The sequence below is a fragment of the Rhododendron vialii genome, chromosome 8a, assembly GCF_030253575.1.
Source record: "Rhododendron vialii isolate Sample 1 chromosome 8a, ASM3025357v1".
Lineage (NCBI taxonomy): Eukaryota > Viridiplantae > Streptophyta > Magnoliopsida > Ericales > Ericaceae > Rhododendron > Rhododendron vialii.
Genome location: NC_080564.1, coordinates 10,314,369 through 10,341,683, shown reverse-complemented (window position 1 = coordinate 10,341,683; position 27,315 = coordinate 10,314,369). Strand labels below are relative to the sequence as shown.

At 39.0% G+C, this 27,315-nt stretch overlaps 1 protein-coding gene across 5 annotated transcripts; it reads left to right on the top strand.

Annotated features, from left to right (window-relative positions):
* Positions 1-619: 619 nt before the first annotated feature.
* Positions 620-20,448, top strand: LOC131336088 (OVARIAN TUMOR DOMAIN-containing deubiquitinating enzyme 7). Of its 5 annotated transcripts, none has more exons than XM_058371747.1 (12): positions 620-875; positions 2,674-2,780; positions 2,954-3,014; positions 5,905-6,054; positions 6,277-6,338; positions 7,942-8,026; positions 8,155-8,304; positions 8,764-8,884; positions 16,900-17,024; positions 17,104-17,198; positions 18,488-18,899; positions 19,218-20,448. In XM_058371747.1, the coding sequence occupies exons 1-11, from the start codon at positions 828-830 to the stop codon at positions 18,612-18,614; spliced, it is 1,131 nt and encodes a 376-aa protein (XP_058227730.1). In that variant the 5' UTR covers positions 620-827; the 3' UTR covers positions 18,615-18,899; positions 19,218-20,448. The 5 variants fall into 5 exon arrangements, with proteins under 5 accessions (XP_058227730.1, XP_058227727.1, XP_058227729.1 ...); XM_058371744.1 differs by having other exon boundaries at positions 621-875; positions 2,954-3,029; XM_058371749.1 differs by having other exon boundaries at positions 833-875; positions 2,674-2,764.
* The last annotated feature ends 6,867 nt before the right edge of the window (positions 20,449-27,315 follow it).

Below are 27,315 nucleotides of genomic sequence, written 5' to 3'. Positions count from 1 at the left end.
TCGTTTGATATGATTTCTAAAAAATGTACGATTTCGATTATTGTTATGGACCCGGAGAAAAAACACATCCTAAATAAACAATTTCAATCACTATTTGTGGGCGCAAGAGAAATCCACAAATACCCAAACTGAAATTATATTTCCTCTTCTTTTTTTTTTTAATCCTAAATTATATTTCCTCTTCACTATCTCAAAGTTTTAATGCCTTTGTTGTCTTTGTTTTTCAAAGAACATTTTAAAAAAAATACCGCATAGATTTTTCTTACTTTCAACATTTTTCTCTTTATCTCTCTACTTATTACCCATAATATTTTTTCAAAAAAAATTTCAAATCCAAATCCAAATACAGCATTATTTTCCTTTCTCTTTATTTTCCTAAGTTCGAAACAGGAACCGTATAGAAAAATTTTGGGAGTTGAGCAGGTCCATGGCGGTATTTGTTGATCATCTCAACCGTTTAAACTTTTTTTTGGATAGTTCGGATTTATTCCCTCCCTCCCGTCACCTACTACTCTCCATATTCTTTTTCTCATTTTAAAATTCGAACCGTTCAAAGTACGTTCGAACTGCTGTAATCGCCCACGGGTACCACGGGTGTGTACCCGCCCCGCATCCAAAGACTTCTCCGCAGTCCGCCCTATATATTTCGCAACAGTAAAACGGAAGGAACCGGCCAAAGTTACGACGTCGCGAACCGTGTCGGAGAAAGCAAGCGAACCCAGAGATCTCATCTTCTCCCTTCGCTGTCCCCACCTTATCCGCTCGTCGACTCCAACACAGTAATTGAAGCAATCCAAGGATCTTTCTTTCGAGGAGGAGGAACAACGATGGTTAAAGCAAAGCATCAAAAGCACAAACCCAACAAACAATCCCACGTGAGTCCCTCCAATTCCCTCCCCAATCCTACATCATAAACCTACTTCGATACGTACATGCGTATGTTTGTGTGTATAATCAAGAGTTCATGTGTATGCTCGTTGGTTCATTGTTAGTTGGTGTTTTCTTTTGGGTGAGTTGTGAAACTTTAGTGTGTGTTGGTGTTATTTGTGGGTGCTCGACAGATTCTCCTATCAAGGCATGATTTTTTTTTTTATCAGTACCTTGACTCTTCTGATTTTGAATTTGTGCAAGTAGGTTCCTTTCAATAAGTTATTGCCCCATATATGTGTGTGTGTAATCTTTTTATTTGACAACTGGATGTCCGGGCCAGTTTGTGAATATTACGACCGCACAAGCCCTCCTGTGGCCCCAAGGTTTGGAATGTCTGGCCTCCTTGAGATTCGAACATGCGAACATGCGACATGTGAAAGACAAGCACTTATTGCTTTTCTCATTCCCACTTGGCCAAAACTGCATCATCTATAGTTGACGCGTAGTGGAGTACCATGTGGCATTTTTATGTGTTATTTCAAACCGATTCTATTGCGGCAAATTTTGCGGTTGTGACATCAACAACTACCTCTGTTGAGAGACAATGTCTGACCCGTATTTTGTGTGTGCTGTGGTAACTCATTGGCTGGAGTACCACATAGGCAATGTCACATGTACTTGGAAGTGTACCTTATAATTTTCCAGATTCAATGGGGTCACACGCGTAAAGTCCGAATCTTTGAAGTGTAAATGCATTTGCACTTCATCGGTGCAATCAATCACTAGAAGTATTAGGTAACTGGTCCTACACATGTGTGCGTTTAAGATTCTATCCAATGTATAAATTGTTTATAAAGATAGGCGAGGCTATAGGAGATGAAGATGTTCTAAAACAACTTATTTCCAGATGAGATTATTCAGACTCATCCATGTGTGTTTGTATTTAAAATTTAAAATTTTCTTTTATGGAAAAAGTGAGTGTCACCTTCATAAGGTTTGCTTTATATGGTTGGCACTTGACTGTAATAAGAGCTAGAGAAGCTCATGCATTAATCCACCTTTTGGCCTAACGAGTAACGACCTACTTGTGTATGTGCACTTTTTATCTATGTCCACACACAAACATTCAAGAAGGCAGTGCTAATCGTGTTAAGGGCTTAGTCGACCCAGAAGTTAGTAGATAGCTGTTTGGTCCAATAGAAAGAAGGGCCATTGTCTGAAGTTATAGAAACTAGGTGAAGCACCCTAGGTCTGAAGTTGAGGATCAAAGATATATGCAGAAAGGGCATCCTTTAATCTAGTCCATTCTCAAGTCAGGAATGGTGGGAAAGGGAGCTAAAGAGAAACTTCCAAATTGGTTAGTCCCACACCGTACTATCTCCTCTTCTACTACGTATCACAAACAGAGTAAACAGAACTGTAGTAAATGGATAGAGAAATAGTGGGTTCCTTTGTTTGCATGGTTGATTCTCTCTGCTTCAGTAAGTGATTGTTTTGAGTATTGCATGTGCATTGAGTACCAGTAGGACCATGCATATTGATGTGGATTTTGCCTTAGCAAACACTTTCTAGATGTGCTTTAAATGATATCCTTTTAACTCCTGATCATTTGTTTAGGGGTATTGTATAGCTAGTATGGCAAATAAGAGTTATCTTGTCCTTTGCCTCGTGAACTATGCATGCCTTTTCTAAATAGTCTAGGACTCTAGATGAAAAATCTAAACACCCCGATCTTGCTTATCTTTAAGAAAGTTGTAAAGCGTCTATATCATTAACAATGAAACATTCTTTTTTGTTGGACAGATCAAGAAGCATGGAAAGCAGGGTGACATTTCTGAGTTTCATGCTCAGCTTGATGCATTAGGTTTAAAGATTTTTCAAGTTACAGCAGATGGTAATTGTTTCTTCAGGTCTGTGCTTAATGGATGGCCTCATATTGCTTGTTATATACTATGAATGTTCTGTAATTACCATGTGTTCTGCCACTAGGTTTGGTGGCTGCATGCCTGTTTTCGGGTTTATTAAGTATCTTTGTTGAGAATGTATCTCATGGTTCATGTTGGCCATTCTTGTTGTTTGGCAGAGCGTTTGCAGATCAGGTCGAAGGCAATGAGGAGGAGCATCAAAGGTACCGGAGTATGGTGGTACAATTCATTTTGGTACATACACTGCCTATTTTGTAGTGCTAAAAGGGAATCTTATTCACTACTCTCTGATGGCATGGCATCTATGAAAAGTATCAGTTAATTGCATATGAGCATATCTATATGAAGGTGTTTAATCTTAAACTTATCGAGGATTTATGAAGTATGATGGCTGTCCACTGTCCACCATTCTGGATGCATTTAATAATATGTGGTCTGCTAGTCGTAGACGTGTTTCCTTCTTGGCTATCCAGCCGTACACCTTGTCCTGCACCAGATTCTAACCATTTGGAAGGTAAATCAAATCGATAGAATATAGGATTCTGATTGCTGTGATAAAGATTTTGAGTATGTTGGGAGTCAGAAAGTGGACTGTGATGAACATCAAATTCCAACACGTACTCTAGGATATACGTTTGAAGCTTTGTGCGTTGCATCCAATTTGTAAAATGAGAGGTTGGAGGTTTCTTTTTTGGGGAGGGAGGCGATAAATTGTTATGTTGAAATTAAGAAACAGGCCAACTGCCTTTATCCACTATTCTTTGTTATTGAGGGATTGTGGTGAAGTTAAAGAAAAATTAGAGTTATTTATGGGCCATTTCTGGTGCATTGGCAGAATGCTTGGGCTGCCAAGCATGAGAATGTGAGGTTGAGTATTGGACCACCCGTTTTTGTGTATATTATCTCAAATTTTGTGTCTTTATCCAGTTTATGGCTCCAGATATCCTCAACTATTTTGAATGAGTATTGGGAAATGGCTTTTATGCACGACATTGCATGTCACCGGACTAGGTAAGGTATGTCATGGGATGTGCTTGTCAGTTGTCACTGGGCACGGCACGGCACGACATGTGCTTGTCACTGAGGTATCAAAGGCATGAGTCACGGTGGCGACACTTTTTGTCCAAGTATAACGTTTTTCCGTGGGGCGTTTGTGACTCCACCAAGTCCAAACCTGCCTAATTCGACCATCAGAGTGTTGGATGTCCACTTGTCTCACATTTTAAAGAAGTCCTACAGGGATGCCAACTGAAGACTTGATGTCTCCCAAGGCGCTCCACGGCAACAGCTGCGTCCTAGCACCAAGCTTGCTCATAGGCATGGCACTCGCCCAACTGAAGTCCTCTGTCGTCAAGGCTTCCAAACCACACAACCGTGCACAACAATGTCACCCAGAAGTGTTGCTCACAATCAAGTATGTCATGCTTGTCATAACACTTGTGTTGTGCACCACTGCCACAATGCACACAATTTTCACGATCGTGTGCTAGCATAGGCGCCTGACTTAGCCATCAAGCTTCCAAGGCGTATCGAGTCATTATGCGCATCCGTTTGGTCACTAGGTCTTCTCCTGCCCTGCTTAGCATCAAGGGTCACTTACGCACTCACGGTACAGTCCTTGTGACAGCCCGTGTGTCATTTGCCTGTAAAAGGCCATTGTGCGCCTATAGTGCTACACCAGGGTGCCATACGAATATGGCAACATGTAAACTTGTAGCCCAGAAGTAGCATTACACCTTTCCACTAGCCAAGCACATTGCGCCCGATGTGTAGCACGACCCAGGTGTCATTCGTTGGCCCACAAGTGCAACGTTGCCTCCTTGTTGCATGCCTTAAGCCACTGATGCCCACAAGCATGGCCGAACGCAAGCCAGTGGCTATAGGTTGGCACATGAGGTCTAAAGATGATGCCTTGATAGCCCATTCGGCCTAGGATAATAACCCAAGGGATGACATGCGAGGTATAGCCTGCATGTGTCCAAAGCCTCCATCCCCAGATGACTGCACGGTACACCAACACATGTCAAGCCGTACCGTCCATGGGGCTCCATGCCCAAAGTCCACCCCCAAGTTGCCCTGGAGTAGCACACTTGGTGTCCAAGATAGACGCTTGGGAGGCTGATAGTGCACACCACTCCCCCCTTAATATAGCACTAGCGCATGCCTGTGCCTAAAGACACAACTTGAAGACATCGGTATTCAATATAGTTTCAAGTGTATTTAGTAAGGTGTTAGCTCAAAATGAAACGGAGATCTTTTTTGAAATCAGGTTGCAACGGAGATCTTTTTTGAAATCAGGTTGCAGAGATTTCCTGTTGTATATAGTGAGTGGACTGCAGAGGCTTTTGGATTCCATGTCTTTGCTTCCAACATCAAGGGTAAACACTTCGAAGCTCCATTTGCAGCCGAGAAAAAGGTTCAGAAGAAGAAAAAAACTGAATCAGGAGAATCCGAGAGTAGCCACTGCTAGTAAGCCAACAACACCATAGCTTGCACAATGCGTTAGCCCTTGTGTCACCCCCACTGATGAGAGTCACGAGCAAGACCATAGTCAAACTCGTAGCAATCTTGAAGAAGTTCTCATTTTATTGAGGAATTTTATTATTTCTTAGTCATGTTGTGAAATTTGGTCCTGGCCTATTTGAAGTTAGGAAGTTATCTTTGTTGCACGTATCTTCTTTTCATTGTTTCTAGAAATTTAATGTCTTGGGAAAAAAAAAGAGATTTACAATGCTGCTGTTTTGAGATCTTATTTGGTTAAAAAGTCTCTTAACTTTTTGTGGTTTTTTGATTTGTGTAAATAGAAATGATAAATGAAGTTTCAAATGGTACATCTTGTAGTTTTTGGACCTGTGAAAACTTGCAGTGGGCTCGTCTGGTCCATGCAACCCTTTTTTTCCCAAAGAACTTGGATCAACTCACTACTAATGCGATTGTTTATTGGCCTCAGATTCTTTCAGTTCTCTTGGATGCTTAGCTTGCAATGGACCTGTTCACTTTCTAACTTGTAGTTGCTTTCATATAATTCCTTTGCATGCTATTTAGTTGTACTTTTACATTTCAAAAATTAAAGATTAAGTGAATCTTATAGTGGAGCTATGTTTAACAGAACAATCGCGAAATGTTTGAGCCCTTTATTGAAGATGATGTATCATTTGATGAGTACTGCCAGTCCATGGAAAAGGATGGCACATGGGCTGGAAATATGGAATTGCAAGCGGCTTCTCTTGTTACTCGTACTAATATTTGCATACATCGAGTAAGATTTGTTTCCCTCCTCCTTGTCTTTATGGGGCATTCATTTTTACTACATTCACAGTGTTGATAAAGCTTGTTCGTTTACCTTTATCCTTGGTTATCTCAATTTTAAAATGTCAAACTTCCTTCCGGTTGATGTAGTATTGTATCTTTGGGTAGCGTAATACTGCTACACTGTTGAGATTCTATATTGATTGGTCCTTTTTGTTTGTTTTGATTACAGAATAAGTCACCTCGTTGGTACATACGAAATTTCGATAGCCATGAAGCTCAGATGGTCCATTTGTAAGTGCGCGAAGTATTCCAAGCAGTTTTACAGCTACATTCAATGAATTTTTTCATTAGAAGATAGGCATTAAGGCTATGTTTGGTTGCAAGTTTTTTTGTTAGATATTGTTTTCTGAAATTGGCTGAAATAGTTTTTTCCTCGCATGTATTATCTTGAATTGTTGTGTGTGGTTACATAAAATTGGCTAAACTCACCTTACCGAGGATAAGTCAGTAAGTAATTTTACAGGGGCGTTCTTTAGATCATTGCTCACTAAAATGTTTGGGACGTGCGCTTTAAGCTCCCCGGGAGTTTCTGCTGATGGTACCCGATTTCAGGGGCAGTCGTTGGTCCAAAATTTCCCAGGATCCATCCTTTGCCGTTGCATTTCTTCAAAAGTAACCAAACATCATCAAAAATCAAAAGTATCAAACAAATGTACTAAAATAAGAACTAAAAACTAGTTTCGCAGGTAAAATAGTTTGCATTGGAACAAACAGAGCCTAAGGTAAATATAATAATTGAGGACATGAGGTAAACCTTTTTTCTTTCGTAAATTGGTTGATATTCTGTTTAGTGTTGGTCTTATATAAAGACGACTGATGAAAAACGGTTGCTATAGCTGAATCCAATTGATTGAACAATGGTTGTTTAATGTAGCTGATTTATCGATGAATTTTGGGTTTCTGGGTTCTTCTAGCATAACTACACAAGTATACACCAAGAATGTGTGTGTTTGTTTCTTATGTTCTTTTCTTCCTACAGAGTGTTATTGTTAAGTTCCTTTGTTCAAATGAATATACGTGTCAGGGTTGGTTTGGGGAATTGGCAATTACAAAGGTTACCGGGCCCAAGGCTGCTGGCTTCTGGGGACGACATGGTTGTATAACTTCTTTGGATGAATCTTGAGGGAGAAATGGGGAAGGAGCTCCTATTGGTGGATCAGTGCCTATGACCTAAGCTGCCTGTCTTTTGGTTGTTTTGGTTAAGATAGAATATAACTTCCATAGAAAACCCAACCTTAAATTGGGGAATATGCATTTGCAACCCATCTTCCAGACTCCCATGCCCTTCCAATTTGTCAGGGTTATCTTTTGTTACCAACAGTAGTATTTGTTCTACTTGGAAGTTTTAAGGTTAAGATTCTAGTACTCCTCTTAACCTATCAATAACTTCTGTATGTGGTTGTAATCCACCATCCCCAAAGCAGAAATAACCCGTCTATCTTGCACTTTTCAATAGAGAGATTTTTGGGCTTACAACTCTCAAGTCGCATGGCAGTGATTAAATAGCTGATTGACCAATGGTGTTTGCTCCTATCCACCTATTCAGAGTTGCAGTTTCTGGTGATAAAAGTGATCCATAGTCAACCACCCTATTTACTCCATTGGTGAAGAGAACAACAATAAGGACAGTTTGGTAGTCTGAAGCTTGCTTGCAACTATCTTTTTTTTGTTCTTTCATGCATCTTCATGTATGAATATATGAACTTGAAAGTCTCTTATGTATTCATAACTGTGTAGATTATGTTTTATTTCTTTCTTAGTTTCTATCTTAGAGTTTTGAGGTAGAATTTAAATATCTTGGTTGTGCAGGTTAACTTGCTTATTTGTTTTGCAGATCTTATCATGATGGGGAACATTATAACAGTGTACGGTTAAAGGAAGACACTAGCAATGGACCAGCTAGGCCAATTATTATTAAGGTTTCTTTATTGGTTATTGTTAATTTCCTGTTTACTTTCTCGATCCTTCATCACTATTATACTATCTATGAGCAGTGTTGAACATCTAATTTGCAATAAAACTCTGATAAGATCTAGTTATGTTAAAGGCTGATGCTGATCTTTCAGCAATATCCTGCAAAGCAAAAGCTGCAGTGACAAAATCAAAGGGGGGAGCTGGGAAAAACGTTATCCATGCTGATTCCATTAAATTGGTCATGGCTGGAAGTGGATGTGAGGATGCCAAAAAAGTTGAACAGGTGATGGTTGCCAAAGACTCTGTGTTTCTTTCTTTGTATGTCTGTAGTCTCTGCTAGGACTCGTCTAAATTTTGAAGTACCAGTGTTGGACTCGATTGCCCAACACTTGGATAAGGATTTGGGATCTATGTATTACGTATTTAGTTTGACATGCACCATATATTATGCATGAAATGCCCCACCTTGTAACTTGACACCCATACCTGGGTCCTTGGGAGACGGCTTGCAGTTAAGCATTACGTGCAGTTTAAGTGTGCTGCCTCCTTCATGTTGTTTTTGGTTATGTTAAGGAATACAATCCCACATTGCTTGGGTATGGAATGGGTGATGACTTCATATGATGTTGGGACCTCTCCCCCTAATACCTTAAGCTTTTGGGTTGGAAATAAAGTATCTGAAGTTTCGATATTGCATGAATTGAGCTTGTGAAACCTTTTGTTTTATGTGATCGCATTCCAGATTTTACAAGAATTTGGTGGTGATGTTGATGCAGCAAATGAGTTTCTCATAGCAGAACAAGCCACAGCAGACTACTTGGCTGAAAGTGATAAACTTTCTTGTCCGGCAGATTCTTCTCATGGTAATGGCTAGTTAGTGCATATTTCACCTTCTAGACATTTCTTTGGGAGTCTACAGCTAAGTGATGCTGTTTATTATCTTCTTCTAATCAAGGAACAAGATTTTGTGTAATTTTCATTGAAACGCCTGGAACGTTTTTGTTTCCTTGTAAACCGAAACAAAGCAGTTATGGAATTTGAAGTTCCAATGATTATATCGAAATGTGTTAGTTTGAAAAAATATAGGTTTGTTGAATATCAAGGAACACGAGTTGCTGATTCCTCTCATAACTTGTGTGCCTATGTTAGCTGTTCACTTGATTGGGTTAACAAAGTGTTCAAATTTACTTGATTACCAAATATTTTTGTCCCTTTCTTTCCTTAGTTATTGGAAACTACTATTTTCCTTGGTATTCCTTGGCTTTGGCTTTCTGTAAGCCTAAACCACTCTCCAATTACAACACTGCAGCCTTTTAGTACTATGGTCACCACTGGTGATGACCATTTTAACCACCCAATATGGTGGCACATAACCTAAAATTTCGTCTCTATTTCTATTTCTCAAAGGTACAATCACCATCCTCCTCTCGTTCTTTGATCTCTTTTGGACAATTTCAAACTTGCCAATCATATTTAAGTCTGACTCCTCAGAATAAGACCCATGTGTTGTTCACGATGTATATATACGCACATGTATAAATGTATGGGTGATATGTTTTTATTTTTTACAGCAAGAGTTGTTCCAAATTGGGGGAAGTTATGTGTTGGGGTGGTTTTAAATGTACAGCTTAAATTAGGGGAGACAGCATCTTTGCAAAGTCGGTCATACCATTGTACATGTTCTTTGGGCATGTGAGGGCATACTTCATTTTCTCAGCTCCATTCTCACGCAGTCTTCTTAATATATTTGTGGTGGCGGTCTTCTATTTTGGTTTTTCTTCTAATGTAGCCATCCCACCTTATTAATCCTTGGTTTTTGTCAAGGAATCCTTGGGTTTATCATTTATGTATGTGTTTCAATAAACTTGGGGTATAAGAAGTTGTTAGATTAACGATTTTATCTGTCAACCATTGTAGGCTTGTCAATGGACCGGATTTGATCCTAATCCGATAGGATCCGAAATAGCTCAAATCTGATCTGAATTCGGTAAATCCAATTTAAGTCATCTGACGAATCCGGAAAACGGATCTGCTCCGCTCCGAAAATCTGAATCCTATCCAATTTTTTCCAGTTATACATAATTTTCCTCTTTTGGTGACGTGATATACTATTTATTTTGCATGTGGGGTTGATGATATGTGTGTATGAATAAATGGCAAGATTCAAGTTTTTCTTTAAAGTGGACATGTCTGATAGAAAACAGAGAAACAGAGACGGAAAATACTGATATTATTTCTGAATGAATTACAATGAGGTGAGTGCACCTTTAAATAGAGTAAAGCTATGCCTAAGAAAGGAAGATTACAAGATTTGATTACGATATGATTACCCTATGATTACGCTATGATATGATTACGATATGATTACCCTATGATTATGCTATGATTTGATTACGATACATGTCCTAAAATAGCATATTACAAGAAGATACAGAATATATATTCAAGATACAGAATATATATTCACACCCCCCCTCAAACTCAAGGTGCGAGGGCAGAGAGCATCGAGAGTTTGTCAAGGAGAAAGCGGAAACGAGCAGCGGTATGGGTCTTCGTGAAGAAATCAGCCAGCTGCAATGTGGAGGAGACGAAGGGTAAAGCAATGGTGCCAGACTGAAGATGCTGACGTATGAAATGACAATCAATCTCAATGTGCTTCGTGCGCTCATGGAAGACCGAGTTGTGGGCAAGCTGAATAGCACTCTTATTGTCGCAGTAAAGAGGCGTAGGAGTAGTAACAGAGACCCCCATATCGGAAATAAGCCAGCGAAGCCAGACGATTTCAGAGGTAGCATGGGCCATGGCACGATATTCAGCTTCCGCGGTGGAGCGAGCAACAACAGATTGCTTTTTGCTTTTCCAAGAGATAAGAGAATCGCCTAGAAAAACACAGAGGCCAGAGGTAGATTTGCGGTCATTGACATCGCCTGCCCAGTCAGCATCAGCATAAGCATGGAGGGTTAAGCTTGATGTAGAAGAAATCAGAAGGCACTGATGAAGGGTACCACGAAGATAACGGAGAATACGTAAGAGGGCAGCCCAATGCGTAGTCCGGGGAGCAGAGACAAACTGACTAACAATGTGAACTGCATAAGAAATATCTGGCCGAGTAACAGTAAGATAAACTAAGCAGCCCACCAATTCGCGATATTCCGTAGGATCCTCAAGGGGGACACCATCAGAGGCAGAGAACTTGGCATGGAGTTCAAGGGGAGTATCAACAGTCTTCGTATCAGTGAGACGAGCACGGTGAAGAATATCAGTAATATACTTGGACTGTCCCAAAAGATACCCCTGAGGAGAGGAAGCAACTTCAATACCAAGGAAATAACGTGGCGTGCCCAAGTCTTTCATTTCGAACTCATGGAAGAGATGACTTTTGACTTCAGCAATAGCAGTAGAATCAGAACCAGTGATGATCATGTCATCAACATAAAGTAAGAGAAGTACCAGGCCATGAGAGGTGCGACGGAGAAATAGAGCAGAGTCATGCATGCTGGGCGTGAAGCCAATCTGAAGAACAACATCCTGGAAGCGTGAATACCAAGCGCGAGGGGACTGTTTCAAGCCATAGAGAGCACGACGCAAGCGACAAACCATACCGGAAGGATGAGAGAAGCCAGGAGGAGGCCGCATATAAACCTCTTCAGAGAGATTGCCATTGAGAAAAGCATTCTTTACATCCAACTGAGAAAGAGGCCACTGGTGCACTGCGGCCACTGAGATCAAGGTGCGAACAGTGGTCATTTTGGCAACGGGGGCAAAAGTTTCCTCATAATCAATCCCATACTCCTGAGAAAACCCTTTAGCAACTAAGCGGGCTTTATACCGTTCTAAAGAACCATCAGAATGAGTCTTAACCTTGTAGACCCATTTGCAACTGATTAGATTCTTACTATCCGGAAGTGAAACCAACTCCCAAGTCTGATTGTGAGCAAGAGCAGTAAGTTCAGCTTGCATGGCATCCATCCAATTGGGATCATTGCAAGCTTCTTTATAGGACCTAGGCTCAAAATAAGTGTGAATGCGGGAAAGGAATGATTGATAAGAGGATGAGAAACAAGTATTAGTAAAGCCATATTTTACCGGTGGTTGACGATTGTCGCGGATGGGATACCGGCGGGCAGGCGGATCAGGATCCGCAGAGGCAGATTGGGGAGCAGCTGTAGAAGTTGGACGACGGGTGTAGACCTGGGTGATCGGAGCACGACGAGGTGATGCTGAGGGGGCTGTAGAAATATCAGATACCTGAAGAGTGGAGGTGTACTCTTCGGGAGGCACATCCAGATCCATAGGAAATGGGTCAATATGGATCAAGTCTTCTATGGCTACTGGAGCAGTGCGAGGTGGAAGAGTAAAATATGGAAGACGCTCTAAGAAGACAACGTGCCTTGAAACATAAAGCTTTTTGGTCACAGGATCATAACACCGATACCCTTTTTGATTAATGCCATACCCTAAAAAAACACCTAAGACACAACGGGTGCTGAGCTTAGTGCGGTCTTTCTTGGGGAGGAGAACAAAACAGGTAGAACCAAACACTCGAAGAAGAGAGTAATTAGGAACCTGACCATAAAGCCGCTCATAAGGAGAGCTACCAGAAAGAAGAGGGGTGGGCATCCGATTCAGGAGATAGGCTGCAGTGAGAACAGCTTCTCCCCAGTAACAGGACGGGACGGAGGAAGATAGGAGTAGAGACCGAGCAGTATTAAGAAGGTGACGATGTTTTCTTTCAGCTCTACCATTTTGGGCAGGAGTGTCAGTGCAAGACGATTGGTGGATAGTCCCAAGCGAATCTAGGAATTTATGAAACTCTGAGAGTGAATATTCCCCACCCAAGTCAGACCGAAGAATTTTAACCGATGTAGAAAACTGATTTTGAACCATGGCATGGAAATTCTTATAAATCGTAAAGAACTCAGATTTGTGTGTCATTAAGTAAACCCAAGTATACCGACTAAAATCATCCACAAAAGAGACATAATAGACAAAACCACCTTTAGTAGCAACCGGAGAAGGGCCCCATAAATCAGTGTGAACAAGCTGAAAAGGCGAAGTAGAAATAGAGGTACTTTTATTAAAAGGTAAAGCTGACATTTTTGCAAACTTACAACTACTACATTCTGAAATATTACTGACTGAAATATGACCCAAATGACCTGACTTAACTAAAAGTTTTAGACGTTCACTAGACAGATGTCCTAATCTAGAATGCCAAAGATAAAATGGAGATGACTTATGATCTAAACAAAAAGATGACGCAGCAGTGGAAGAAGGTTTTATTGGGAGATGCAAGTGCTCCAAAAGATAGAGATCACCAACTCTACGGCCTGCCCCAATCTGCTTCTTGGAATCCCGATCCTGCACAACACAACCAGAGGAAGAGAAAACAACATCAAAACCAGAGTCGGATAATTGGCTGATTGAAAGTAGGCTCAAAGACAACTGAGGAACATAAAAGACACTAGGAATAGATAGTGAAGGTGCAGTAGAAGATAGAATGGAGCCAATAGAAGCAACATGCATGGGAGAACCATTGGCTGTGGCAATACTAATAGGAAAAGCAGGTGGCACACAATTACTAAGAAGAGACATATCAGGAGTCATATGATGAGAAGAGCCAGAATCAAAGATCCAAGTGGTGGGTTGGATACCTGAGGTGGGAGAACCACGCAAACCTGAGTGAGTGGTAGTCATGGCAGAAACTTGGGGGGAACCCCCTCGAATGGCTTCCATGTAAGCTTGAAACTGTTGAAATTGCTCATAATCAAACTCTGGAGGTGCACTACTGGAGGCCGGTGCTGCCAAGGCTGCAGGAGGGCGAGAATGCTGTTGTGGTGCCCGAGACTGCTGCGGGGCATGAGGACCAGTTGACTGAGTACCATTTCGTCCCTTTGGCTTGGGACGGTTAGGGCATTGATGCTTCCAATGACCCTTCTGATGGCAATAGTTACACTCATCTTCAGGAATTTGAGGCCTTGGCTTGGCCGCAAATTGGACAGGATGAGATGCTGGAGTGGGCGAGTGATGTGTCGGATATTGGCCAGATGGAGCAAATGGAGCAGCAAAGACAGACTGTGAGGGAGGTGCAAGATTAGCCACTTTGAACCGCGTTTCCTTAGCGATAAGCTCATGAACAGCACCATCTACTGAGGGCAATGGAGACCGATGCAAGATAGCCCCACGAAGAGGCTCAAACTGAGGCCGAAAGGCCATGAGAAACTGAACAAGTCGTAGTTCCTCACGAAATCTGACATAACTATCAAGTAGCTGCAAATCTGAAGGTTCCATGAGAGCTAACTGATCCCAATAAGTAGTCATTTCGTTATAAAATTCTTGAATCGATTTATTGTTTTGGGTGGTATTTCGGATGGACATTTCAAGCTCATATCGTTTAGCAAAATTTGATTCAAGATACAGAGCTTGTAGATAATCCCAAACTTTCTTTGCTGTGTTATATTTCGAAAAATTCATGCCAATAGTTGGTTCTACGGAGTTGTGAAACCAAGTCAAAATCTGTGCATTCCCTGTGTTCCATTTTCCCAAGGCAGTGGCATACCCTGGGTCTTTTGGATCAGAAGGAGGTAGCGTAGAACCGTCTACATATCCCCACATTTCTTTACCAACAACAAATTTTTTCATCACATGAGCCCAATAGGAGTAGTTGTTACCGGTCAAACGAACACTAATAGCCTGATTTTTATCGCTAGACATGATGCTAACAGAGAAATGCAGTCAAAAAAGAAAACAGAATACCAGAGTACCAATCTGCCTTAGACTGGTTCGTCGGAGTTGTAACAGAGGTTGCCGGAGCTACTGCAGTGCCTGCAAGTGCTGTTGGAGGTTGTCGGAGTGTGGGTAGGTCATCGGCGGTTGGAGAGGGATGGGTGTCGACTGCTGTGGGTATTTCTTGTGATTTGAGTTGCTGAAAAACAGAGAGAGAGGGAACGATAGTAGCTGATAGAAGGAAAGAGATTTGAGGATAGAAGACTGATTGGAAAACAGGTTAGGGTTTCGGAATCGGCTCTGATACCATGATAGAAAACAGAGAAACAGAGACGGAAAATACTGATATTATTTCTGAATGAATTACAATGAGGTGAGTGCACCTTTAAATAGAGTAAAGCTATGCCTAAGAAAGGAAGATTACAAGATTTGATTACGATATGATTACCCTATGATTACGCTATGATATGATTACCCTATGATTATGCTATGATTTGATTACGATACATGTCCTAAAATAGCATATTACAAGAAGATACAGAATATATATTCAAGATACAGAATATATATTCACAGTCTCCTTAGTTACTTGGGTGAGAGAGCAATTATGAAGCACGACTACAGACACGAGCATGGCTGGGACACGGACAGGGATACGGGACACAAAAATTCTCAACATGGGGACATGCTAGTTTTTTTTTAGAATAGTTTTTTTTCAGCTATGCAAACCTAATTGTAAACACCAAATATTCAGGTCAAGACTCAATGGTGCATGCCGATACACCCACATAGGCACACATATATTTACATTACACTTTTGGCACAATACTTGTGAAGTTATAAATATTTTACGGTGGAAAAGCTTTTAAAATTTCTCCTTGCCGGTCCTCATGCTTGTCCCCCCACAGAAAATGCAAATATTTAGTGGACGTCCTCGGCATTTCGCGTGTCCCCGGAGCATACGACATGGATACGGAGATCTCTAGGAGTGTCAGTACTTCATAGGTAAACAACTTCCGTAAAGAGAGAATAAAATACTGACTGGGGAGTTAAATGGATCGTGTGTGTATGGAATAGTTTGGTTCGTGCCCATTTTCCTAGGGTTTTCTTTCTTGTTTAGCTTAACCAATGTATACATATACATACAGGTATGTATATGTATCTTTTAATTTTTGCGGGTTAAGAATTTTGAAGAGGGCAAGATAGATTGACGAAATAGCTGAGAGCCAAGTGGAACAAGTTGAAGCACGAGTTGTTCTTTGATCGATGCACTTATTAGTTTAGATTAGGATTTGGGGTAACCTGGTACCGTTTTGCATTTCCCTTGATCGTTATCCATTAAGTTCCAGGATTATTTTTGGGTTATTGGATGAGTTATTTACTTGCTTAATAGGTGGTGTCTGGGTGTCATAGAAATGTTTGGTACATGAATTGAGTGAATTTGCCGAAAGCCTGCCTAGAATAAGCCAGGGAGACTTGGTGATGCAGATGAGGCCTATTCGTGGTAGGCGGCCGGATGGGAGGTCCCGTTTTGTGTGGACAGTTTTGTTGGACTTGTTGATCTATTGTTGATTGGTCTCATTTATTTTTGAGTATTTATATTCTTGTTGAACTGTATACTTCCCGAAGTTGGCTTCAGAAGCAAGGGTTGCGGGGCATTACCTTTTCAAAGTGTTTAGAGAGTTGGACCTTTTGTGTATAAATTGCATTTGGGGCTTTTGTAAGAATTATGTTTGAGAGGTGATTGTTTTTCTATTATGAAAGTATTGTTGATTTACTGATTTTTTGTTGAGAATGCGGATTGTGGGTCAACACACTCATCTTTTCCCCTCTGGTCAGTCATTTTGATTTTTCATTGGCATAAAGCTAAGCTGCTCGAGCAACCTCCTCTTTTGTTGGAAGTGCACACATGAAATATAAGTCCCTTTATGATTTGCTTATTTATCTTTCCCTTTCCGCATGAAGTTACAACTGCTTTTTATTCTATTTCCATCAATTGAAAAGGAGTTAAAGGACAATTAATATGCTCCAAAGTTGGACAATTTGGATTGTTTCCAATGTCGTGCGGTTTCAGTTCTTTCATGTTGCTTGCTTTCTTAGTAAGTGGTTTCATTCTTTTCCATTTTAGGTTAACTTTCTGGTTCATGTCTAGGCATCTTTGAAAATGGGAACTATGAGCAGCAGACCGAAGAACTTAAAGACAATTCATGCATGTCAGAACAATCTTGTGATAAGGAAACAACTCATGATAGTGAAAGTTCACATAAGGATGAGAAGGTCTGTTTTCATTTTTTAAATAAATTATGTGCAAACGAAATTCTCTTTAGTTATTTTTTTCTTTTGTTTAATACTGCAGAAAGTCGCAAGAAACAAGGTCTGTCCATGTGGTTCAAAGAAGAAATACAAGGCTTGTTGTGGATCAGTTTCGGGGAGATCCTCCAAATTCACAATGTATGCTTCTCGGTGATCGTTTACAGATCTATTATGCTTGTTTAAGAAGTTGAGGCATATTTAAAGCCATATGGTATATGGGTTTGCTTGTAAGGTTGAAAAGGATACACCTTATTTGTTATTGCTAAGGTTGAAATTATGTTACATCTAATTGTCACTACATTTTTCTCGGCAAATAGCTTTAGATCATTAGAGCAATCTGTGGGTACATGGTCTATTTGCCACAAGGTATGCATCTCATTTTCATGTCATTCCCCAAATGTGAATTGGTCCACATACACTCCAATGTTTCTACAAACTCTCCACCCGAGGACTCCATGTGCACTTGATGGCATGCACTTGCAACTATTTAAAAAAGTGACCATGTACTGCATCCCTCACATAACTAGAGAATGTAATAGAAGTATAAAACATTATGCAAAAACTATTCTTGGGGCATCATCAACTTTAGAATTGTAAAACCTTTATATTCTCTAATTGTTCTTCCTCCGCTATTCCCGTGCATCCCCATAAGCCAAAAGTTCAGCCCCTGAAGCTGTAAGTTGTCTGTTTGGCAAGAGATAGCAAGGGTCAGAAAAGATAACTAAATTATCAATCGACATTCATCCCACCCCCTTCTACTGCAGATATAATGTAGGCAATTGGAGACCTAGGCTGTTGTGACAGTCTCTAATTCCAAGATGTCGTGTTTGAGTGACACATACACTTAGCACTATAGATTCTGGTTATTCGTCTCAGCGGTGAGAGAATTAAAGTACTAACCAGCTGAGTGTTAACCTCTCCAACTTTCATGTACTTGAGATTTGAGCATAAATTTAAGAAAACAAGCTCAAATCTCAACTCAACTGGTTAGCGGTCATCACTCTCGATGCAAATGACCGGAAATCTACCATGCTTAGGTGTAATCACTGGAACACGACTTCTTGGAATTAGAGACTTTTACGACAGTCAAGGTATGTTTCCTACGGCCTTTATTACTTCATGATATCTTGCAGTGCGCATATGGATGAAGGTTGATTCATCATTTTGCTTTCATACTGACCCTTGCTATCTCTCGACAACTTATAGCTAGTGGTGGCACTTTTGAGAATTTGGTTGTTTTACATATGCCATTTTGCTTATTGAAGTTGATGAAGTCCCAAGAAATACTGAAATGGTCTTTGCATAAAGGGGTGGGGTATAGACACTTGTTTTAGACTTTTAGTTGTTACAATGCAAAATTTACATTAATTTAGCTGGCCAATATTAATATTCTTCGACACCTCTGACATGTAGTGTTGTTTTTACAGCATCCAAACAGTTGATTACAGCAAGAGTCGGAAGGATAGAATGCAAGGTAAGAAAAGTGGATCTAAAGATGTCGCAAACTCGTGTGGGGGTGAAGGGGCGCCTGATGTGGGTGCACTGTGTATTTGAACGATCTATGGAGGTGGTGTTGCTATTGCCAAGTGAAGATCTTTATGGGTTTTTCTTTGTAATATTTTCCCTTTTCTGTGGAACCATGAAGTTTTCTAATAGGGAAGAAGTCAGATCTCTGTCAGCTAGAGTTTGTCATTCACATTTACATCAAGAAAACATGAATTATATCCTGTGTCAGTGACGATGTGTATAGTATCTGAGTTAATAGTTAGATGTTTCATAAGTCTTCTGGGAGAAGGTCTATATGCTACTGCAATCCAAATTGATCTGTTGCAGTGTCAGGTCAGTTATGAATTTCATCTTATTGTTCTGGCCATATTGTAGACGTTTTTTTCTGTTCGGGCATGAAACACTTTGGTCTTGATTGTCATGCGTTAGCAAGTTCAAGTTTTCACCAGTGCCTCGTAAATCTAATTGATTCTGCTTCATATTCTCCCGTTTTAATACCAAAGGAATCCCCTCTGATTTTCCTCCCCATAAACAGCAGCGTGCCAGATCATGATTTGCTTATCCATCTATTTATCTCCAATTATATTTCTGTGCCGTTCCTGTATTTTGCATTGTGTTTTCGGGACCTGATTTGCTTTGCGTTCTTTGCAGTGACCAGATGCGCTAATAGGATACGGTTCTCTAAGCTATAGTCCCAGCTGATGAAATTGCTTTTCAGGTCTACTTGATTTATTTTCTCACTTGGGGATGCACGATTATGTGCTTTACGTGTCGGACTACGAAGGAAAAACGTGAGGTGAGGGGTTGAACTTCCTACAATCTGGCCTTTTTTGGGAAATGGATAGGAGGGGCGAAGAGGAAGCTGGAATTCGCACTGATAAGACTGAAATGGCGGCATCATTTTTCGTACCCTTGGCTCCCAAGTCATGGCTCAATTGGTTTACCCTCTAGACCTCAATTCATTTCTGAAAGAAAGCGTGATTGGAATATCTTCTTTCTCAGCTTCTTCATCCTGTTATGATGAACTAATGACAACGACATGAGTGAAATTTGTGAAATTTCAAAAGGATATAGAAGACTTTCCAAGAAGATTTGAGGCTGGTTTATTTGAATCTGATCTCAGAAAGCGAAGAAGAGGTTGCGTTCAACAGGAAGTCTCTATTTGGTTGTAGTTTCCAAAATGGGTTTGCACGAAAGATTATAGAAACATGTTTTTGTTGCTAGCTTTCTGTTGCTCCATTTAGAGGGATTTCCGCCAACTAATTTCTCCGTACAAATTCCGAAAAGGCTGCAGGCTTGCTAATTCGGCTTCCTCCTTTCTTCTCAGCCAAGAATCTGAAACTATTGAAATCACCTCGTTTGATTAAATAGCTTGAGGTGGTGAACAAAGTCTTTCAGCTTCCTTCAAGCCTTCACCCCAGAAACGGATCCGGGGATGGTGCCAAGCAGATCCCTGTCGAATGGGTGCAGGGTGCATCTAGATCATCTATTTTGGCAATCAATGGTCCGGACTCTTCCTTGGAACAATTAGTTTTTAATCCGGACCGTTGAAAATACTTTTGTCCGGATGCGCCTACACCTGTGGCAGGAACCGCTTGGCAGCATCAGGGAGCCCAGCAAAGCTTTTCTACATGCGAGAAACTTGACTTTGAGAAAGAAGGGGATGCTCACTACAGCACGTCAGCATCTTCCAAAGATGTTTTCAAATTCTTGAGAGCTATTTGTTTTGCTGAAAATGGAGATGATATACTAACAATCGAGTGAGTCTGTATCTAACAAAATACAGTTGTACTTCTTTCGTCCCAATTTGTTTGTCCGTTCTGGAGTCCGTAACACTTTTATATTGCTTATAACTTTAAATTTTGTATGCTTTTTTGTGCTTTTGAAAACTGTCTAATAGAAATAACTGAGATCTATATCTTATATATATATATAAAAAGTATTACTCCGAACTATCTAGGAAAAGATACTGAGTAATTTTCCGGAGGGACAGACAAATTTGCTGGGTGCACCAACGAGAGGGTGAAGGAACCTCGCATTAATGCAGACTCTAAGCGCCACTTTGTCAATTGATCGCTTTTTGTTGCTCAACCTCACATAGGAGATCTCCAAATTATTATTATTTTTTATTGTAGAATTATAGAGTTTGAGCGCAAGGACATCTATCAAGCTTGTTGCCTTGCTTGCTAGGAGGGCTATGACTTCATTTACGGTACGTTTTCACAGTTACATGAAACCAACACTTTTTGAATAGAGCCGGTGCATGATTTTCTGTTACAGTGTAGCTTCATTTTTTGTGTCGCTTACTTCTTGTGAACTTTTTGATTATCTAATAATGGATTTATTACTCTCCTGCCAACAAACAGCCCCCAAAAAAAAAAAAAAAAAAAAACCCAGTTGTATTTTTTGTGTCGCTTTTTGTGGTTGTCATTGACAAGTAGTGTATGTATGAGGACCACCACACTAGATTATTAGAGATAAAAGTGAAACCATCTTTCCCTCTTATTGGAAACTTGTAGTAATAATCTCTCCTCTCTGTCTCTCCATTAAGGTTCATGATGTTGTCAAGGGTGGTTAATTTCTTGTAAACTTTCAAGTCTGAAATTTATTTTGGTAATTTTTACTTTTTGTAATTTTTGTTTGGTTTTTCGTCTTAATTTTTTGAATTAATCGTTCTTTTCGACGAGACGAATTAGAAAAATATAAAAATGTGGGCCGATTTTGAAAAAAGTTCATGTAAGGCGACACTTTAGACAAAAAAGAAAAAAGAAAGTTGTTTCGTATTTTTTTGTCTTTAGTAATTTTTTTTTTTTGCATTAGGTCATTCTAATTTTTTACTTTTTCAACTCCTGTCGTCGAGACAATTAATTAATTCAAAAAATATAATGCAATTCTAACAAAAAGTCAAAGAAGACTAACAAAATAGGAGTACACAAAAAGGGAAAAAAAATTAAATTTTTTTTTTACAAGAACCTAGCCTAAGCAAGAAATGAAATATGCTTTATATCCTATATTGTAATTAACCCATATACTCTTCCAACCATGTTTGATGTAAAGAAAGTCCTTTTCTGGGTAGAGAAAGTAATGCTTGAGAAAGTCGTTGATGTTGAACTAGTCATTCAACTCCACTTACACCAAAGTCCAAATTCAAGACGTCTACGACACTTGGGAAAAAATTACAAGGTTATGGGATCGAATAGATTTGGATAGTAACGTCTGATGACATTACGCATGGGTGGGTTTGGACTAAATTAATTATCATTAAATGAAGTTGGTATTGTTTTTATTTTAGCGATCTTTTCTAGTAGATGTTTGTAATTTTATTTTTTTTTGGGGATTAATCATTAATTCTTCTAGACAAAAGTACTTGGAAAAGTATAAAGTATGGACCGAAATTGAAAACCGTGCTGATAAAACGATTCCAAAAATCCTAAAGACACCTATTCCAATTTTCTTTCGTCTTTACTCTTTAGTTTAATCTGTCAGGATGAATGATTAATAAAAAAAATTAACACAAATATAACAAGGATGAAAGATAAAGCGGCACAAAAAACAATTGCCAGTGTTTAGGCTAATTAAACTAACCTGCATGCAAGTATGCAACAATCACGTATCACATTGAATTCATCAAATAAAGCACCACATTAGATTATACATGTTGACCGACAATGAAAAAATGCTAATTAAGAGGTGGGTATTAGCGAGATTCTGTGCAAAACTTATTATTAAGTGCTCCTAGAGCATTGCCACATCTGCGAAGCTCTTTCTCACCTATTTTGTGCCACGAAAAATTGAGGAGTGTGAGATGTGGGCCAATTAAACTTGAAGCCAATCTTATTCACCTGCCTAATAATGTGATAGACAATGCCCCCATATAATTGGTCAAACAGTAAATGGGATATCTCTCTCTTTTAAAAAAGGGCCTACACAATTGTTTTGCTCAAAGTTGTGGCCATTGTTGGACCTAGCCATCCAACTTTGTACCTGGATGTATATCACCCAAAAGGGAAACCATTGGCTGGAGATGGTTTTGGGTTGTCATGGCCACTTGGAAACCTCAATCGAAATTATACAAGTACACCAGCAATCTTTCCAAACATGGAAAGTTTTGAAGCCAACTTGGTGGGAAAAAGAAGAGTACCCCTTTGCATTATCAGAAAGGACAGCCCCCTCTTTCTTTTGTCTTCTCTTCTGATCACTCTCATGTGCTCGAATTTTAGTTTTTCTTTCTGTCTTTGCAAAGTAGTGATTGCTCTTTAGTCACCATCAATCTTGTACATCCACTTTAAGGGATTTGGCCTAACTTATGTATTTTTTGTATTTCTTTGTTAATTTGCATTTTTTTTTTGAAATTATAATATTCGTCTGAATGAGATGAATTAAAAGCAAAAAATGTGGATTAACTTGGAAAAAAGTTTAGGAAAATATAATGATTCAAAAAAAAAATTGATTGTTTGGAATTAATTTTGTCTTTAGTAAAAACTTCAACGTTTGATCAGCTTTTGAAATTTCACTCGCTTGTAACTCCAACGGATTTATTCAGGACTATCAAGAAGAATAAAAAATCTGAAAAATATGACTTGAAACTAGCAAAAGTTTACCCAAAAAACAAACAAAACCAAAATAAATAAGTTAGTGACCAAGGTTTCACTTAAGTCATTTCTTACCTTCTCAAACCTCTATAATCATGAGACGAAGCAACAAGCCAATTTCAAAACATTTCGTTTGGACTACCATCACCAATTTGAGGACCACGATCCTCTGCAAATCACGTTCGGACAGTGGTCAGTCTTGTCTGGACAATTGTGTCCAGTGTTAATACGTTTACAGTTCCTGATTGTAATATTTTGGTCATGGAGTATACAAAGTGGATAGCGAAAGGATATACTACAAGCCTGTTTGGGAGCCCAGATTTTGCAATCTGCATTATGTAGACTTACATTTTAGGTGGTTGCGAGCAGATTATAAAATACGCATTTTACAAGAACGCATAATGAAAAATTAACTGAGGAATGCAGAATTTAGAAATCACACCTTTTGAAGTCTCATAATGGATATATATGCACAAATATATTCTACACATCGTGTACTAGTTTGATATGTATTCTCCAAATTGCAATCTTAGAATCCCTCTCGAATACCTCTCTAATAATCTCAATCCGGAACCAAACCAAAAAATCTCTTCGGAAGGAATTCTGGTTTCATTGAGAAAGAATTATTAATGATTTTCACTTGGGAGTGCGATTAACGATTTGAGAGGAGTACGAAATCCACTCTGTAACAATCCGCCTCAATTGACCTGCTAACCATTCGCCTAACCACGTAGCTCAAAAAATTAATCTCAAATTAATAATAGCTGGTGGACGTCCTCGTATAAACCAGCGTCCTCGTATAAACCATTTACAATTCCCACATGCTTCCAATTCCAATGTGGTACTATAACTATTGGCCCAAGATGGGTTCTCACACGCTCCCCAAAGTGATACTCCTAAAATAGAAGGACCGATCACGACAGATGAAACCGTCTGGGTGGTGACAGCATTTCATGGATCCTATGGAAATATACTACTAGTAAAAACGAATCTAAGTACATGGTAGGCCTAAACCTAACTTAGGACACAGTTTGAGTCACTTTTTCCACTATGAATGAGTGGCGCGTGCTACATCCACAGAAAGTTGGACTACCCAAGAGCTAATTAAAGCTCGGGATTTTTTTCGCGTAGCTCCTGTTTTGAACGTTTTCTCTCTGCACATTCCAGAAAAAAACAAAAATGCACCGTTAATGCACTCTAAAAGTATCTAAATCACTAAAACTCGATAATAGAAAATTGCACCCTAAAACCTTATGGAAGAGCATAAACCTAAACATTAGGGTACCTTATGAAAATGCATAAACCTAAATTCTAAGGTACCTTATGAATGTGCCTAAAATCCTAAATGCTATGAAAGTTTTTAAACCACTAAAATCCTATAATAGAAAAGTGCACCATAAAATGCTATGAAAATGGCTAAATCCTAGGGTATCTTACCCTATCCTATGATAGAAAAGTGTATCTTAAACCATCATAGGGTTTAGTGAACTTTTTGGATTTTAATAGTATTTAAAAGGTAAAAGGGTAATTTTATCATGAGGTTATACTTAATTGGAGGTAATTAAAAACAGAAAGGTGAAAGGGTAATTTTATCATGAGGTTGTACTTAATTGGAGGTAATTAAAAACGGAGTTCATTTTTAACGGAAATTATGTGCACTGTTTCTATCCTGGAGGTAATTTACTGTTAAATTGAAGCTTAGTACAAAACAAAACCTAGGTTTTTTATTTGTTCTTAATCATATATTAGTAACTCGTACTCTCTCCGTCTCTTTTTTAGAGTCTAGTATTTTATTTTGGGATGTTCTTAATAAATGTTCATTTTGTAAAGTTAGTGGGTAAAAATTGATATATTTTCTATTTTGCCCATGAAAGTAAATTCTATTTTGAAAAGTTAATCAGTAAAAGTATAATGATGATGTCTCCATAGAGGGTAAAAAAGTAGGAAGAGTGGAGGTAAAAGTTGGTATGAAAGGTGTAATGATAATGTCTCTATAGAGGGTAATTTTATTTATTTGATAACTAGACCAATTTGCGTGCACTTCGATTAATTCCGAAAAATTTAACAATCGGAAAAATTCTCTAGTGGTCCAAAGTCTAAAATGTTTGGCTAGGTGTTTGCATGGGGTGTTCGGAGGTTGTTTCAGTGTGGATTCTTGCTTTGGTTTTTTGGTTGGTTCCTTGCCTTCCTTCGGGTTTGGTTCTTAGGTGGTGACTTTGCCAGTGTGTCATTCATCCGTTAAATCTTTTATAATCTTTTTGAAAGATTTACAAAAAAAATTGACATCAGTAGAATTCGTACATGCGATCTCATGAAGAACAAACACACTTCTATTAACTTCTTCATGCCCATTTGGCCATTTGAGTGGTAAAAAAAAATAGAAAAGAAAAGAAAGGAAGCCAAAAGGGAATGTCTTGTGATTCTTTGGATCTTCAATCGTGTTAAAAAAATATTATTTTAATTTACTAAACATGAACTGGTTTTTTTAGTATCTTATCTGAAATCCTATAACAGTAGGAGTATAAAGTAACAAGTAAATACTGGTAATTATGTATGGAATGAATTTTTTTTTTTAAATGGATAACACGTGGTGTCCGCTCATCACATTCGAGCCATTCATTGCGTTTTTGGGCGGCTCGGATTTGGAGAGAGGAAAAGAAGAGAGAAAATGTTGGGATGAGAAAAGAGAAAGAGTTTCAATCCAAACCGTTAAAAAAATGTATTGAACAACCCGAATGTGTCAAATGAGCACCTCGTGAGATATATCCATCCCCACTGGAAAATTTCGCATTATGTACTAATGGAAAGTTCGAGGCCTTTGATATTGATATAGGAGTAATCCACAATGACGCACAGGATGATGTAAGCACAACCCTTTCCCAGTCGTCTTCAACCCCCAACTAATAAATTACTCCGTAATTCCGACGTGATCTCTCTTGGGAGTATTTGTTTGTTTAAAAATTTTGAGGGAAATCTTCTCAACAGGAAATTATTCTTTGTTTAGTCCGAACCATTGCCATTTTGGCTCAATAAAGTCAAAATGAATTTATTTTTTTTGTTTTTATTTAAAAAAAGGCAAATTACTCAAACGGTCTATGTAGTTTGGTCTTTGTGTCACTTTGGTCTTTCTATTTTAAATTGGCTCGATTTTAACCCTGCAGCTATGATTTTGTGCCAATCAAGTACAATTGATAACTTTTGTTTGCTCCTACTAACGGAACTAATTGCAGAAACTACGCTTTGAACCCTTGTGATTTGAGTTTGTGTGAATTAACCCCTTGTCATTTTAAAAACTGGCGCATGACCCAATGTGATTTATGTACTAAAAGTGCACGTTTCATTTTTTAATGCTCATTTAAACACCACCCCCCCCCCCCCCCGGTTAATACTATATATAAAAGATGATATTATCCTTCTTAACTATATATATATATATATATATACACACACACACACACACACACACACATACACACACAGAGTCATTTTCAAATGAGGAGGTCCTTATTTTAGTTAAAATAAGGACCTCTCCATTTCTCCCATTTTCCGTTCGAATAACAATGATCTGAGCCGCTCAATGTGTTCAGAACGTGATTTTAAGAGTACCCGCGAGGAATCAGCCAAAAAAAATAACCGGGAAGGGCTTCATCAGAGCAGTTTTTATTTGAACATTTCGATAAAAAATAAACAAAAACTGCTCGGATGTAGCCTTTTGGGTCATTTTTTTTTTGTTGATTTTTCGCGAGTACCATTAAAATTATATTATGAACACATTGAGCGGCTTGGATCATCGAAATTCTATCGGGAAAGGGAGGTCTTTATTTTATTAAGTTAAGGCGGTCCTTAGGAGAATGAGACTATATATATATATATATATATATATATATATATATATATATATATATATATATATACGGGGCTGTTCCGGGGACACTTAAAAAAATTCTCCAAATCTTATTCTCATAGTTTTCGATCAAATTTTGATGATCCGAGCCGCTCAATGTGTTCAGAACGTGATTTTAAGGGTGCCCGCGAGAAACTGGCAAAAAAACTAATTGGGAAGGGCTTAATTTGAGCAGTTTTTTATTGGACCGTTCAATAAAGTTCAATAAAAAAACTGTTCGGATGAAGCCCTTCCCGGTCTTTTTTTTTTGCTG